The 17640-nt window shown below is 46.0% G+C and overlaps 1 protein-coding gene across 5 annotated transcripts in view; it reads left to right on the top strand.

Moving 5' to 3' along the window:
* The window catches only part of kalrna (kalirin RhoGEF kinase a), a gene marked incomplete at both ends in the record, with an annotated part of 177190 nt that overhangs the window by 72316 nt on the left and 87234 nt on the right, over positions 1-17640 (top strand). For all 5 annotated transcript variants that reach the window (XM_083921415.1, XM_083921416.1, XM_083921414.1 and 2 more), the window contains 6 exons: positions 1901-1999; positions 2116-2247; positions 7313-7435; positions 14703-14894; positions 15713-15882; positions 16254-16428. In XM_083921415.1, the coding sequence (XP_083777541.1) occupies positions 1901-1999; positions 2116-2247; positions 7313-7435; positions 14703-14894; positions 15713-15882; positions 16254-16428 (891 nt within the window). The remainder of the gene's footprint in view (positions 1-1900; positions 2000-2115; positions 2248-7312; positions 7436-14702; positions 14895-15712; positions 15883-16253; positions 16429-17640) is intronic.

Here is a 17640-nt window from a genome sequence, read left to right as displayed (position 1 = left end):
CGTGTTTTCTGTTCGGTGACGACGGACGTCTTCTGAAGGATTAAAAGCAGAGAAGATAGATGCATGTGTTGCACTTGGCTGGTGTCTGTGAACTCCAGAGAGCGTTTGCTTCATCACTGGTTCAAAAGGACAAACTCCTTCATGTCGTATGCCGATCTACCTCCGGATCGAGGCGATAGTATGGGTTGGATTTCCGTTATCATCACTGCTCACCCTGTAAAACAGAGGTGTCAAACTCCAATTCACAGTGGGCCAAATTTAAAAACAAGGACAAAGTTGCAGCCAAACTCAATATTGACTAAAAAAATAAAGACTGCAAATGTGCATGTGTTCCCTTCTCTCCAGATGTGTAACGTTGAACCTCTTCAGTGCAGCTCCTTGTTCTTGTCGTGGTGTTTCTCATGTTTGATTCTTTGGTTACAGCCACGGTGACAAACAGCTCTTTACCTTCACACACAGATCATCTGCTGAAAGCTGCTGTCCTCCATCTTTCTTTGGGTCGTTTTTGGGGAGGGGTGGATTCAGTGTGTCTGCAGAGACTGGTCGCATGGATGCTCATGTTTGTTAACAGAAAAGTAGACGTGTATGTGCTTTATACTCACGGGCCAGCTCTCAGAGAACCTTGATCTGATCTTTATAATTTATAATCTATATAATTACACCCACGGGCCAGATTTGGCCCACGGGCCTGAGTTTGACCCTGCTGTAAAAACTCCATTTAAGCTGGTTTCTGTTGTGCATCTCATTATGTTAATCATGCACCTAACGCTTATTTTCATTGTAGATTAATCTGTCGGTCGTTTTCTCTATTATTCCCTTATTTTTTGGTCTATAAAATGCAGTGGAAAATGTAGATTGGTGTTTCCCAACATCCAGCATGACGTCCACTCCTCGGGTATTCAGTTTCCTGTCACAGAGGAGGAAAGAAACCAGGAGATATTCACATTTAAGAAGCTGGAATCAGAGAAGATGGACTCAAAACGATTCACCGGGACTTGATTAATCAAATGTTTGATTTTCAAAATCGCACAACGTTTAAATAAAATGTGAATTAAAAAAAAACAAAGGAGGTAAATGCATTTGTACAGCACCTTTCAACAACAACGAGACAAGTCAAAGTGTTTTGCGTAAGACACAAAGGCATTCAGATACAAAAGGAGCACAGGGTGATATGAAAAGAGACACAGGGCTCATTTCTTGAGGTTGAGGTTTCAGTGGTGTTTCCGTGTGTAATTTAGCAATTAGCAGCGAGCACAGCAGTGAAATGCCGATTTAGTCAGAGAGGAGAGGGAACAAAGAGAGGGCGGAAGATGGAAATGGAGCCGAGATGAAGCAGAACATTCTTTAACTAAAAAAAACTGAGATTCCCATGTCTTTTGTGTTCTATAAATACTATGAAAGCATCAAAACGGTCAATCCACAGAGTAAAGCACACAGCCCGTATTCAGAAACTGTGTCTTTAAACGAGCCGTCAGGACTTCCTGTACAGTTGTGATGTCACAACTTTGTTATATAGCGGTAGAGAGTGCTGCTACAGTCATGTTACAGTCGTTCCCCAGCTGCAGTGATGGTGCAGAGACATCCTGACCAAAGATGTGGAAGACTGAGAATCGCTGACCAATCAGAGCAAACCGGGCTTTTTCAGGAGGGGGTCTTAAAGAGACAGGCGCTAAAACGGAGCGTTACAGACCGAGGGGGAACACTGGTGTATTCAGACAGACAGGATGAGAACAATCATGTGTTTTTGAACATTAAATCATGTAAACATGTTATAGCAGTAACCCTACTATGACCCTGAGAATGAGCAGAATATGTCCCCTTTAAAAAAAAGTTCCACTCTTTGTATCTGAGCTTGTGTTCCTGTCTAATCTCTGTGTGACTCACCCGTCTGTGTTCCCAGGTGAGTCAGGACGGGAAAGCCCTACTGGACGTCCTCCAGAGGCCACTGAGCCCCGGGAACTCTGAATCGCTGACAGCCACGGCCAACTACTCCAAAGCGGTCAGTGCCACTGCATACCTTTTTGAGGGCGGGTTTAAGGGGCTTCTCGTGCCAATCAATTACAAAAGAGAAGTACATTTTAAATGAAAATCAAGACGTCCACGTCCTTCTCGCAGGTTCACTGCATCCTGGACGTGGTTCACGAGGTTCTCCACCACCAACGGCGCCTGGAGAACATTTGGCAGCATCGAAAGGTCCGACTGCACCAGAGACTGCAGCTGTGTGTGTTCCAGCAAGACGTCCAGCAGGTACACACACACACACACACACACACACACACACACACAAAAGTGAAATGAAAACATTGGGATTGTGGCAGCAAGAGCGAAGTGGGAATATCTTGTTGCAACTGGACCTCCACTAAACTTTGATTTCTCCAAAATGTCGACTTTTTACGAACTGGGAAAAACAACATTGTAACTTTTTACTGCAGTTTTGAAGAGTTACACACGCAAGGTCGGAGAATGAGAACCACAGTGGAGCACGTAATCTTATATGTGAGCATGTGATCAAGTGAACAGACGTGTGTGTGTGTGTGTGTGTGTGTGTGTGTGTGTGTGTGAGTGATGAACAGAACTGAACCTGTGAGAATCACCACAACACATTCATTCATCTCTGCTGTCTTCTGGTCCCAGCTCTACAGTGTAATGTGAAAATTCCTGAGATAAAAACGCTCAGCGCGGACCTCTGCGCCGCTGGTACCGCCGCTCGTGTTTCACAGACGAGCGGACGATGTGGGTTTGGAAAGGTGTCAGCGCAGATTCCTGGAGGTTTTGGAGATATTCTGGAGCTGGCAGTGTAATATCAGCTCTGTTTTTTGACGAAGGGTATTTTTAAGCAGCAGAGGGGATGTCATCAGTGGAGGAAGAGGAGGTTTATCACACTTTTCTTTACTTTTCTTTACTTTTCTTTAATGTGATCGTGGGTCTGACTGTAATGCAGGGGGGATGAGGCGCAACCAAATACCACTGGCGTTACTGCAACCTCTGGATTCCCAGTAAAGAGTCCACATGTGCACTCTCTAAGAGTTTCTCCAAAATGATGAACACAAAGTACAGTAACAAGGTAAACACCTGCAGTCCACTGTGTGCCACCTACAGGCAAAGACAGGAACAGCAGGGACTGTTTAGTCCAGCAGATGAAGACGTGTCGCAAAGCTCCACCTGCAGGAAAGGAAAGCAAATGCTCATTTCTGCTCTTTTTACGAGAGAAACGACGTAACCCTCTCTGCCTACAGAACTACACAGGTCCTTAACATTGGTATAGATGCTGGAGGGCAGCAAAAGTTTCTGACTACAGACAAACATGGAGGTCGTAATAATGTAATGTATGAAAAAGAGGCAAAACTGAACGCAGCGTTGTCTGCGGTGTGACGTGGCCATTTTGAGCTGAACTTTTGTCAGAGGTGTTCATACAACAACCTCCTCTTTTCACTACAAAAGCCTAAACAAATGTGTTGCTGGAGCAAATCAGGGACAGGTAAGATAAAACCAGAGGAGTCTCGGAGGAAATGAGTTTGTCTGGTGCTTGGCAACTTGTGTGTGGCAGAGCGGATTATGGGGAGAGGGCATGAGAAGTGAAGGCGCTGCCTGAGGGGCTGGCGATATGACGATATTCGATTGTGAAGGTCTGCCGAAGCAGAGAGGTCGTAGTATCGTCTATAGGGCACATTCTATCCACAGCTGTTCTATGCTCTGCACAGACGCATCAGGGTTTTTTTTCCCCTCAGCCAAATCCCACGATTGACCAGTCCGCCTCATCCGCCTCATGTGGACTTGTCCTAAAGACACGGAGCTCAACCAATCATTGCGAACTAAAGGCAGTGATAAGGATTTCTCATCCCCCATCATGTTTGATTCAGAGAGTAGCGGGAAGTCATGGCAAACAAAAAATTAAAACGAAATTGGCGTGTCCTAACAGCACGCGAGCGTTGACGTTGTCTGTCGCATCGACGTTGTCTGTCGCGTCGGCGTTGTCTGTCGCGTCGACGTTGTCTGTCGCGTCGACGTTGTCTGTCGCGTCGACGTTGTCTGTCGCGTCGGCGTTGTCTGTCGAGTCGGCGTTGTCTGTCGCGTCGGGTTGTCTGTCGCGTCGGCGTTGTCTATTGCATCAATGTTGTCTGTTTTTTCTTTCAGGAGCGTATTTTACAGATTGTTCCACACATTGAGTTCATATTTAACAGAGTCGGCGTGGACAGAGCACTTGCTTACTGAAGATTCTCTACTGACACAACAGATGCTCCCTAAAAATAGATTTCCATCGTTGAGGAATCGATCCGCCCCACCCCTCTGAGTAATGCGTGCGATTCCTCGATCTGCGAAAATGTATTACTGGTGCAGATGCCTAAATCCGTTCCATCTTTGTTGTGTCCCGTCGGTATCAGAAAACGTGCACCTGGGGGAATAGAGGGCTTTGTATCGGTGTCAAACGTTGAGCATAAATGAGCAGCATGCATTTGCTGTCTGGAACAAATGACACGTTATACTGTGAGATGAAAATAAAAGTCCACATAAAGCGTCCCTCTTTAAACACAGACCCAGTTATTTCTCTTGCTAAGTCGTGATTTTAGCTAAAAAAAAAAGCAGATAGACGAGGTGAACTGTACACGCTAATTTTCTAGCGCAGCTTTAAATCTTTTGGGTGCTCCACAAGTGTCCCAAATATAAAAACTACAAAGTCACATCTATTTATGGGAAGAATAATGAAGTGAATCTTACTTCCGGATCCAGGCAGTGTCAATAAATCCCTGCATTTTCTGCAGGACACAAACCAAAACACGAGCAAAGTGAATGAATTTAAAACGGGTCGGCTCCAACTGCCCGGTGCTGCCGAGTGTGGACGAACATTTCCAATGAGGCCCAAGAGAGAGAGTGTGAGAGAGTGTTTAAAAGAAGAAGAAAGACAGCAAGAGAGAGAACACAGTGAGCGAAGATGAGATTGTATCAGTAGGTTATAAATTCATCGAAAACAGAGCTTTGCCAACTGTAGTCGTCATGCATCAGCTTCTATGAGACTCCGGGGAGGTTTCACAGAGACGCACAGAGGGGTGAGAGACGTACGTAGAGAGTGAGGCGAGGAGCGAGCGAGCGAGGGAGTAAGCTCATACCAATAGACTATAAATCACTGAAAACAGGGCTATTTCAACCAGGAGTTGTTACGCTGCAGGATATATGCGACCCAGGAGAGGAAGAGCTAGAGATGCACATGTAAGAGAAAGAGAACGTATGAGGTGTGCGGTTTTATTTGGCAGTTTTAGCTTCACGTTCAAACAAAGGCTGAAGTCCGTGTGTTTGCAGTCTCTGTGTGCGTCGTGACCTTCCTCTGACCTCTTTGTGGCTCCAGCTGGACTGACTTCACTACACTTACTTCATAAATTACGACATGGCTCATCCCTAAACACGCTGCTCCTCCAAGGCCCGAGAAAAACTGCTTTGAGATGTTTGTAATGGAAGAAATACCCAGAGAGAAGTGCTCACAAGTCAATGTCATTCATTTAAAAGCTCACTGGAGGTATAATCAAAATGTACTTAAAGTGGAGTTGTATGAGATATTTAACCACAGCCAGTGTGCTAGTGTGCTGCAGTAGATGGTGGTGATGTGTTACGCTATATTTAGAACATTTTCATCACTTTACCTTTGCCGTATTTTAAGATTGTCCCGTGGAGGTTAACTTTTGCGCACACATAACACACACAACACTGACATCCCTCCACAGAGTCCTCCCAGAAGGTACTGCACTGTCAGATAACGAGTGAATGCAGAGCTTCGTCGTCTCTGAATGTGTCTGTCTTGTGCTCTGGGCTTCAGTATCTGACGCTGAGGGGGAAGGGCGTCACAAAGTGGTGACGTCCGTGTGTTTTCAGTCTCTGTGTGCGTCGTGACCTTCCTCTGACCTCTTTGTGGCTCCAGCTGGACTGACTTCACTACACTTACTTCATAAATTACGACATGGCTCATCCCTAAACACGCTGCTCCTCCAAGGCCCGAGAAAAACTGCTTTGAGATGTTTGTAATGGAAGAAATGCCCAGAGAGAAGTGCTCACAAGTAAATGTCATTCATTTAAAAGCTCACTGGAGGTATAATCAAAATGTACTTAAAGTGGAGTTGTATGAGATATTTAACCACAGTCAGTGTCCTAGTGTGCTGCAGTAGTGTTACGCTATATTTAGAACATTTTCATCACTTTACCTTTGCCGTATTTTAAGATTGTCCCGTGGAGGTTAACTTTTGCGCACACATAAACACTGACATCCCTCTACAGAGTTACTGCACTGTCAGATAATGAGTGAATGCAGAGCTTCGTCGTCTCTGAATGTGTCTGTCTTGTGATCTGGGCTTCAGTATCTGACGCTGAGGGGGAAGGGCGACACAAAGTGGTGCCCCCATCTGGGCCGAGTAAAGAGAGAATACAGGCGAAGGCACCACACACATCGAGTGGATCATAAGTTTCCAGCACAGGTTACACACACAGGCCCGAAAAACACACATGCAAAACAGAGCGAGGGGGCTGCAGTTGGGGGTTAGGTTGCTCAACAGCACCTCGGCAGTGCCCAGGAGACGAAGTGGCACCTCTCCAGCCACCAGTCCACTCTCCACTCTCCATTCATGGTCCACACAGGGACTCAAACCGGTGACCCTCCCGCCCCAATACATATTATTAAATAGATATTATAAAAACATATTAACACAGGGGGAACTGAAGCTGTATCTATGCTCTCTTTAAAGCCACCAGACTCTATTGACAGAAACAGTCATTTTACTCCGTAGAACACAGAACAGAGTTAGTTTGTTTGTATTATTTTGTGTGTTTGGTGTTTTAAAGGGTCAGGAACTTACAAAGCTAACTAACTAACTAGTTCTGTATTGTCAAAATACAGTCCATCCTGCATCATAGCCGTCCTTGAAAAGACTATTTACGTCAACACTGGCAGAAAATGAAGAATTTTAGGAAAAGAGCTGATAAAACAGTTTGATGACAAATGAAAAAGTACCAAGAATGAAGAATGACGGTGACTGCATCGAGCTCATTGAAGATGACGTTTGGCCTACAGTCGTCTGACATAGAATATTTAACACCCTCTTCCTCTCAGCTGCCGTGACCTACATTTCCCACGCATATCATGGAGGTTTCATATGTTTCATTCCTAATTCATAAGGTTCAAGACCATTTTGTACTGCTCATCTGTACGAACACTAGATAGGCTGCAGCGCCAGGAACAGAAGCTTCAGCAGGTGACCTTTTAATCCCGAGCGTGTGTGTGTGTGTGTGAGTGTGTGGTGTAGGTGTTCATTGTGTTCTCACTCTTCCACAGGTGATGGACTGGATAGAAAACCACGGCGAGGCTTTCCTCAGCAAACACACCGGCGTCGGGAAGTCCCTTCACAGAGCCCGGGCCCTTCAGAAGAGACACGACGACTTTGAGGACGTAGCTCAGGTGAGTCCGTGCGTCCGCGTGGGTTTCCTTCCAAGGGTTGTAATTAAAGGTAACGCTTCCTGAGACTGAGGGCGCACTCACACTGTCCTTCCGCACCGCACCCCAGGCTTTAGGGTACTTGTCCCGCCCTCCCTCTCCCCCTGCTGGCCAGCCCCATTTGTACTCACACTGCCTGGGCCTCGTGCAAATGCTTCTTGCTGCCTATACGTCATCACGCTGTAACACGTCACACGCATTGATGACGTCATCGCGATGCTTTCTTTCCATAGACCTCTGAGTTTTTGTGCGTCTTGTCGACTGTTTTTGAATCTTTTCATCGACCAAATCCAACCAAAATTGTTCATTCATTCATTCATTCATTCATCTTCAACCGCTTATCCCGGGGTCGGGGTCGCGGGGGGGCTGGAGCCATTCCCAGCTGGCATCAGGCGTGAGGCGGGGTACACCCTGGACAGGACGCCAGTCTATCACAGGACACATAGAGACGAACAGAGACAGACAACCATTCACACCTACGGGTGATTTAGAGTCATCATAAATGTCCGCGCATGGTCCTTTTTTCCGAACAGGCGCACATAAATGACGTCAGAACCGCCGTAGGCCTCGTACTCGTACACGTGCAGACGCGCTCTAAAAAAGCCCACCTCTCTCAGACGGGCCGTGGACGGCCAGCTGGCCGCAGTTCTGCGCGGAGCGGTTGCACTCACACTGGTCAAACGCACTAGGCTTGACCTGAAAAACCTGTTTTGGCCCAGTGCGGAAGGACAGTGTGAGTGCGCCCTAAATTACACGGACAAATGCCACAGTGATCGACACTTTTTAGTAGAAATCCAGTCTTTTGTCATGTTTCGTGCGCTGCATTTCTTTATGTTCTTCTGTCTCCGTCTCAGCTTCTGGGTCGGTGCACGTCCACGTCTCTGCTCTCACTTACAGTATCACCAGAACACGGGAAAGGTCCACTCCTACCACGACCATTTTAAAGTTCTTAAAGTTTTTCCAATCAAATGTTTATGCGCTTGCCTTGCAAACATCTGCAAGTAATCTTCCTTGATTAATACCAAATTTTTTGAAAACCACCGTGCCTGGTGATGGCAGGAAGCATGAAGCCTCTGCGTCTACGTAACCATTTATGGTCACGGGCCTTTCCTGAAGGATCTGCAGGAGATGTTATCCATTCCTGAATTTTGAGTGCTACAGTCCATATCGTCTGGAAGTGGATCTGGAGTTTTTTGTACTCGTAAAAGATGGAAACAAAACAAAGAAACACATTGAAGCTCTCAGCGGAGATTTCAAAAATGTGGGTAGGAACGGGGCCTCGTGTGCAAAGTAGTAGTAATGGTTTGAACATCTGCCATAGTTGAGTAAAAATAGATAAGGTCGAACATGCACCACTGACACTTTGCTGTACGATTTTGAACGGCGCACAGGTCATGTTATTGCAGAGCCCTCGGGTTTCTTTGAGCCTGAAGTCGAGCCTTTAAAGCAGGTGTGTCAAACTCCAATTCACAGTGGGCCAAATTTAAAAACTGGGACAAAGTTGCAGCCAAATTTAATATTTACTAAAAAGCAAAAAAAAAAGACTGCAATTGTGCATGTTTTCCCTTCTCTCCAGATGTGTAATTGATTTGTTGAAATTGTTGAACCTTTTCAGTGCAGGTCCTTGTTCTTCTTCTGTTTGATTCTTTGGTTACAGCCACGGTGGCTCTGCAGACGAGACCAACAGCTCTTTACCTTCAGACACAGATCATCTGCCTCCCACCGCTCCCAAAGATCCTGTTCTCCATCTTTCTTTGGGTCGTTTTTGGGGAGGGGTGGATTAAGTTTGTCTGCAGAGACTGGTAGCATGGATGCTCATGTGTGTCAACAGAAAAGTAGGTGTATCTGCTTTATACCCGTGGGCCAGCTCTCAGAGAACCATGATATGATCTTGCGGGCCAAATATAATTACACCGCGGACCAGATTTGGCCCACGGGCCTGAGTTTGACACCCCTGCTTTAAAGGGATAGTTCAGAGTTTTTGAAGCGTGGATGTATGAGTTACTTACCCATAGTCAGTGTTTTACCTACAGGAGATGACGGACGGCACGCCCCTAGTTTGGAGAAGCTGTAGACCAGGGCAGCTCACTCGCTCGTTTCGGGGGAAACCGTAGCTGTTATCTATGCTCTCGTCAAAGCCACTAGACTCCATTAACAAAAACAGTAGATTTACTTTGCGGGACACAGGAGTTGCTGGTTTACAGGCTTGATCGGTTATTTTAGACTTTTCTCGTGCCTGTCCTCGTCCAACCCTGCTTCTGCAAAATCAGATTCATCTTAACGTTTTAATATTTGATGTTCAGCATCTACGCACCACAGCTGTGCTCAAAGAAGCACACAGAGCTCACAGACAAATTGGTTCAGACGCAACTGAAGCCTCGCGGAGCTTTGAAGGGGATTGTTGTTGTGACAGTGTGCGTTGTTTGTCTCGATTGAATTTGTCTGATTTGATTTGTTTTAAAGTCAAGTAAGGACTCTGTAGCTGGTGTGTGTCTCTGCTGCTGTTTAATAAGACACTTCTGCTCTGTACGGTGTCAAGTCATACCTTTCCCCTTATTTTCTTCTTTCTTTCCTCTTCTCCTCATTCTCCTCTTTTGTCTTTGTGTCGTTTGTCTCTCCTGTCTTACGGAGCTGACTCCTACCACACTTCCCACCCACGTTTGCCTCAGCCGATCAATTTATAATATCCTCTGCGGGGCTCTATTGCGTGCTTTTTAGTCCTTAAAAAAAACATAATGTAGTTTGTGACCTCCACTGTCCTCCCAAATTACAAAACAGAATGAGCTCTCTCAGAGTTTCTCTTTCACACAGGAGGTTCCCTGAGTCAGACGCGTTCTCATTTACTAGAAATACTCGGTTTGGTTGAAGCGGAGTGTGGCGCCCGGGTATAGCGCGCAGGAGGCAGGACATGATGCAGATGACACCGGTTTGTAACTTGGTCATAAGCAAAGAGGTACTTTCTTTGGCCATTCTTTTGACGATTTCGTCGTCGGCCTGTGCTGCCAGAAGCTCCTGGATCTCCTTGTCTCTCTAGTTTGATATTTTCATTGCCGTCTACGCTTAAATCACCTTCTTCTAATTGAATTTCCCCGTGTGGGATAAAAATGAAGTAATTCTTCTTCTTCTTCTTCTTCTTCACCCTCGGATGTAGAGTATACAATCCTGGTCCTGGAGGGCCACTGCCCTGCATGTTTTAGGTTTCTCTCTGCTCTAACACACCTGATTCTAACAATGATCAAACTGTCACAAGCTTCACCTGCTTGATAACGAGAACATCATTAGAATCAGTTGTGTTGGAGCAGAGAGAAACATAAAACATGCAGGACAGCAGCTCTCCAGGACCAGAATTGCCCACCACTGATTATATGGAAACGTCATCAACACACCCACTCGCACATGGGCTCAATCGGATGTTCCACAGACTTTGTGCTCAGGAGCTACAGTAGCAGAGTCACGTCCGGTCCCACCGATTCGGGCGTTTGCATTCTCACATCGGGCTCCTCTGGTAAATGTCCAGATAAGTGTGCAGGTGTTTAACCTTACTGTGAAACAGGTGTCTAATCAGAAATCACGGCAAATCAATAAACCCTTCGCTCCGTTGATCAGTGGGGTTTCAGTACAGTGATAATCCTATAAGAGAATGAATGCAAATCCTATAAAGAGTATTCAGCTGTGTAATCTGATGTTTACACTCTGGATTAGGATTAACCTCCATAACCTGCTGGACCTGCATTATCTGGGTCAGGCGCTCTCTCGTTTCCCTCTCCCTTATTGTTCCCCCTCCGTTAGCATTTTTAGGCACTTTGCGGTGTTTTGCTTGTGGATCTTCCCACTTAGTGAAATACATAACATTAATAAATTAAGTGCATGTTTAAGATACATGCCAGGACATGAATATGTAAGCATGTTTAACCACAAACACACAGACGCAGAGACACGCTCAGACTTTATTCCCTTCTTTATGCAGTGGGACGTGTGTTTAACTGGCTGGAGTTTTAACGTCTTCTTTACCATCATTACTGCTAGTTTATTTTTGGCTTCCCTCATCTACATCAGATTAGTAGCTTCTCCATTAGAACTGAGCAAACATCAAACAGAAAGACTCGATGAAAGCTGCGGACGCTCATTAAAGCCTTCATCCCCCAGCTGCCTTAAATCTCAATTTGTCCAGTGAGGGTTTACACGCCTACCGACATCGTTAGGGTGACACGGAGGTCAGGCGGTTACATTTTGTCAAAAGATCAAAGCTTCAGGTTCAAGTAGCGCTTGTCCAAAAAGCACGTCCAAGAACTGGGATATTAATTTCTTACTCCGCCTCAGTGCGATCAGGTAAAGGTTGTCAAAAGTATCGATACTATTCCGATACCATGTGTTTAAAATGATGCAATCTCTGTTAATTATGCATGTGATAGTGTAGAAAGTACAGAAACCATAAAGACAAAAACACAGAGGACACAGCGTAGCTTACCGCCTGGTAGCATGCGGCTAAAGACATAGCGTAATGTTAGCTTACCAGTAGTCTGCAGCTAGCTGGAGTCGCAGATGACGGAGAAACAACAGAACTGTTAAATGCTCCTGCTTCACTGAAGTCGAGTTATGTAAATAAACAGGGGGCGGTAAAGCACTGGAACTTCATGGTGCATTCAGGTTCCCCTCCGAAACTTTGACTGCCGCCGCCGAGTAGTAACATTACCCTGTACCAGCGCTGTGTTGTTATTAGGACTTTTTTAAATCTTTATTTGAAACATAGACTGTATAAAAAATGGACGTAGCGTCTCCGTTGCTGTCCGTTCTCTCAACTTGATCCAATCGTCCTCGCCTACGGGAGTCGCCATCTTGTCAGACTTTGACTCCGCCTCATTTCCTCTGACCAAAAAAGGGCATGTATGTGACGTTGGGGGGAGGGGCGTACGTCCATCTGGCTGACGTTTACCTCCGAGGAGAAGTGAGGGCCAGAGGCTAGCTGTCGCTCAAGAGGCCACGCCCCTAATTATTCATAAACTTTAACCTCCAATAAAATAAAAACTAGTCCGGTACAAAAATATCCACCCACCCTCAGTGTTGTCATGGAGATATGAGCTAAACATACAGACTGCCCCTAGTGGCTACTCCGAGGGGTAATAAGATCGATTATATTCCTAATGTCTTCTTTATCCATATTGAAATGTAGAGTTTGTTGTAATCAGACAAATTACATATGGTAAGGATGTCCTCTTACCTTAGCTTACCTTAGCTTAGCTTAGCTTAGCTGACAGTTTGTACTCCTGCCTTCCTCAGAGCTTCTGTTTTCTTCCGGATATGATGTGAAAGAGGTGAAAGAAGTACTGTTTCATTATACTAGTATTGTAACTCAGTTAAAACATCGGATATTGTGACAAGTTCTATGAAACAACTTCATAGGATCTATTTTTTCATTAGCTGATTTTTGGTTTAATTGCATATGAAATCTATTTATCTCTCACTTTGTTCAGTTTTTTTAATCTATTACTCTTTTTGGTGAATTTAGGAGGAATCTACAAACACAAACAGACAAAGTTTAGTAAAATAACCACCTAAATGTGTACTTTTGATGTTTTCTTTCCACATTAATGAAGGAGAACAACCTGAAATCTCAAAATTGACCAAATGATGATATTTCCTGGGGTGTCTCCCCTTTAAAAAGTCAGGTTTAGGGGCGGCCATTGGCACAGTGGTCAGAGCAGTCTCCCCATGTAAAGACGCTGAAGGTCCTTAAGGCGGCGGCGGTGGGTTCGACTCCACCCTGCGGCCCTTTGCTGCAGGTCCCCCCCCCCCTCTCTCTCACCCCATTTCCTGTCCGTCCTATAAAATGAAGGCTTGAAAAACTGCAAAATAAAAGAGGTCAGGTTCGTTTCTCTACCGTGTTTTCAGGTGACAGGAATGATTCTGCTTTCTTGTCCTCCCCCCGCTGTAATCCTCACCCTAAACCAAACCGGTCATGCAGTGAAGAGTAATAATCTCTTGTAAATTATAATCTTTATCTCCTTTCTAATCCCTCTAAAATGTGAAATATCCAGACTGTAGGCCTTTGACTCATATTCTTGAATAATTGGGATCGTAATGCAACACAACGTAGAGCCACACCCCTTACGTCCCGTTACCACAAAATATGTAAAAGTGAAATGTTCCTGTGATAATTTCTCATAGTCACGAACAGACACTAATGGATTTAGTCGCTTTTTGCTGAACACAGAGGTAGAAACAGGAAACCTCATTCTGTTGATGTACAGAAAAGTACCTCAGGATCTTGTTCACGAGTGAGGGGACGATGGAGCGTGAGTTCGGCCGGAGAATCGGAGCAGCGGGGGCGGTGCTGCAGTCGCTCTACTGCACCGTTGTGACAAAACGAGAGCTGAGGAAGGCAAAGCTCTGGATCTACCGGTCAATCTTGGTTCCTACCCTCACCTGTGGTCATGAAAGCTGGGTCAGGACCCAAAGAACGAGGTCGCGGGTACAAACGGCCGAAATGTGTTTCCTCAGGAGGGGGTCTGGAGTCTCCCTTAGAGAGAGGGGGAGAAGTTCAGCATCCGTGAGGAACTCGGAGTAGAGCCGCTGCTCCTTTGTGTTGAAAGGAGCCAGTTGAGGTGGTTCAGGATCATCTGGTAAGGATGAACCCTGGGCGCCTCCCTAGGGAGGTGTTCCAGGCACGTCCAGCTGGGAGGAGGCCTCGGGGAAGACCCAGGACCAGGTGGAGAGATTAGATCTCCACACTGGCCTGGGAACGCCTCAGGATCCCCCAGTTAGAGCTGGTTAATGTGGCCCGGGAAAGGGAAGTTTGGGGTCCCGTGCTAAAGCTGCTGCCCCCCGCGACCCGACCCCGGATAAGAGGCTGGAGATGAGATGAATATAACCTGATCTGTGTGTGTGTGTGTGTGAGAGTTCAGAAACACCGCCAGAGAGGTTGAGACGCCAAAAATGTGATGAAAACATGAGGAGACATTCATAATTAAAAAGAATGAAGAATTAAGCTTATAGTGACACCAATAATGCTGCATAATTATAAATATAAAAGCAGCAAAGATGACCGTGATGATGATGATGAGTAGATGAGAGATGACTGGTAGTGTGGCATGAATCAGAAGAACCGTAGCTATGGATATGTGTGATTGGCATACAGCTCGTTATTGTCCACGGCCATGTTGATGATGATGATGATGATGATGATGGTGATGATGATGACCATATTGACCACGCCCCTCCTCCGCCCTTTCAGAACACGTACACTAACGCAGACAAGCTGCTGGAGGCGGCTGAGCAGCTGGCCCAGACCGGAGAGTGCGACCCCGAGGAAATCTACAAGGCAGCCAGGCACCTGGAAGTCCGAATCCAGGACTTCGTCCGCCGAGTCGAACACAGGAAGCTGCTGCTCGACATGTCCGTCTCCTTCCACACACACACCAAGGAGGTGGGGACAAACACACACACACACACACACACACACACACACACACACACACACACACACACACACACACACACACACACAAACATACTCACAAAGCAACACATTCTCCAACAGTTCTGTCTGAATTCATTATTAATTAGTCTGTAACGACAGAGACTGTGACTCCTCAGACATGTGTAGTTGCGGTTCGAGTCCCACTTGGACACTTGCCCAATTAGTAGCCGTCAGTGTGGTGTGTCTTGTACTCGTTAGTGTTATTTTCGACACAACAGTGTTGAAGTGGTTCAGTGGAAGTAAAGTTCTGTGTCTGTTTGTCCGTCTGTTTGTCTGTCTGTCTGTGTATCTGCTTGTCTGTCTGTGCGTCCGTCTGTGTGTCCGCCTGTGTGTCTGTTTTTCCTTCTGTGTGTGTTTCCATCTGTGTGTCTGTTTGTCCATCTGTGTCTCTGTGAGTCCGTCTGTCTGTCTGTATTTTCTTTCTGTATCTGTTTGATTGTCCGTCTGTGTGTCTGTTTGTCCGTCTCTGTGTCCGTCTGTTTGTCCCTCTGTGTCTGTGTCCATCTGTTTGTCCCTCTGTGTCTGTGTCCATCTGTTTGTCCCTCTGTGTCCATCTGTTTGTCCGTCTGTGTGCCCGTCTGTGTGTCCGTCTGTGTGTCTGTTTGCCCGTCTCTGTGTCCGTCTGTTTGTCCGTCTGTGTGTCTGTTTGCCTGTCTCTGTGCCCGTCTGTGTGTCCGCCTGTGTGTCTGTTTTTCTTTCTGTGTCCCTGTTTCCGTCTGTGTGCCCGTCTCTGTGCCCGTCTGTGTGTCCGTCTGTGTGTCCAGCTGTGGTCGTGGATGGAGGAGCTTCAGAAGCAGCTGCTGGACGAGGTGTGCTGCGATTCGGTGGATTCGGTTCAGACTCTGATCCAGCAGTTTCAGCAGCAGCAGACGGCCACGCTGGAGGCCACGCTCAATGTGATCAAAGAGGGAGAGGAACTAATACAGCAGCTCAGGTAATAATCATAATAAAATATCATATATAATCACTCATGATGGTGTTAGAGAGGCTCAGGTAATGGTATTAATATTTATAATGTTATGAAAGCGAGGGCAGGATTAATACGGAGCTCAGGTAATAATATCCACACTTACAATACTGTCATTTAAAAAGTGTAAGTCCCACAGCCACTCAGGTGAGATTATGGACATTAATTATCATATTGACACATTTATAACTGATTTTTCCTCGTAATTCTGTCTCAGTTTCTCCTCCTCTTACTCGAAATCGTGCTAAGGAAAATAAAACAATGCTATTTGTGAGGGAGAGTACTTTGCATGTAACTCTACCAGCTGTGTGAGCTTTCTCGCTCTCGTCGTCCAACAGAGACGCTGCCATGTCGACCAATAAGACACCTCACTGCAGCTCCATCGCACACATCCAGGGGGTGCTGCAGCAGCTGGACGAGGCTCAGGGCCAGATGGAGGAGCTGTTCCATGAACGCAAGATCAAGCTGGACATCTTCCTTCAGCTACGCATATTCGAGCAGTACACGATAGAGGTGAGAGAGCAGCGGAGTGTCTTTGTTCTGTTTCAAAGTGGTAGAGTGGGTCGTCCTCCATTTGAGAGATCAGCGGTTTGATCCCCCGGTCCACATGTCGAAGTGTCCTTGGGCAAGACACTGAACCCCGAATTTCTCCCCGTGCTGCGCATGGGTGTGTAAATGTGGTGTGAATGGTTAGATGTAGATGGTATGTAGATGTCCACTGCCATCAGTGTGAACGGGTGAATGAGACAAGTGTGAAAGAGCCTTGAGTAGTCAGAAGAAGTACAAGTCCATTTATCAAGTCTATAACAGGTTCTTGATTTGGGGGGGCATACTTTGGCTGCGGAGTAGAGCACAACTGCGGGCCAGGACACTCTCCACGCTGACCTCAGACAAGAGTAATCGTATAGTTAAAGTCTGAATATGTAGAATATGCACGGGGCGTTTTGAGGTGTGCAGAATGAAAGTATTGCTTTTCCATAAAAAAATATATTTAATCTGAATTAATATTTAAAGAAATTCTTGACGAGTTTGACAATGACTCTGTCACGTTCTGTTTCCATTGTAGCAGCCAATAGCGTGTTGCATTGTGGGTTGCCAGAGTTGTCTGTTGTTAGGCGACAGGGACAAGAATCATTTTGAGTTGAGAGCGAGCTAATCCATTACACACCACTCAAACAAAGACTTCCAGTTGAAGACGTTAAATACTGTTTTAAATTTAATTGATTCGTTGAAATCGGTGGTTACCCTGTATGACTCTCGCTTGATACACTCGGCAACAAACCTGGCAACCCGACTGCTGGAATTATTTTTTGTTGTTCAGCTACGATCTTGAGACACAAGATGGCGCTGTTCTGCTCATTCTCCATATTCAACCTTTAAGAACGATTCAAATCATGTTCCTGTCCCATCCTTGTATCTCCTCTTGTCCTCCGTAGGGTTCTGTGGCCGTGGGGGCGTTGTTGAGTCATTTGCCGATACCCCAGAAAATCTCGCTCTTTTTCACAGTTTATCACATTTTGCAAGCGGGCCTGAAATCATGGCTAATTTACTAAAATGAGCAACTAATCAGAGAGCATTTACCTCTCTCTCACTGCCCTCACTGCTGAGTCAACAGTCCCAGATGGGCCCAGCAGCCACTGATGAGAGCCAATTAGAGTCAATCTGTGGAGACCCACCGCAGAAAACAACACCCTCTGGCTTCTGGCGCGTGTTGTCAACTGTGTG

Source organism: Echiichthys vipera (genome assembly GCF_963691815.1).
Source record: "Echiichthys vipera genome assembly, chromosome: 10".
Taxonomy (NCBI): domain Eukaryota; kingdom Metazoa; phylum Chordata; class Actinopteri; order Perciformes; family Trachinidae; genus Echiichthys; species Echiichthys vipera.
This window is presented reverse-complemented; position numbering and strand designations above follow the sequence as displayed.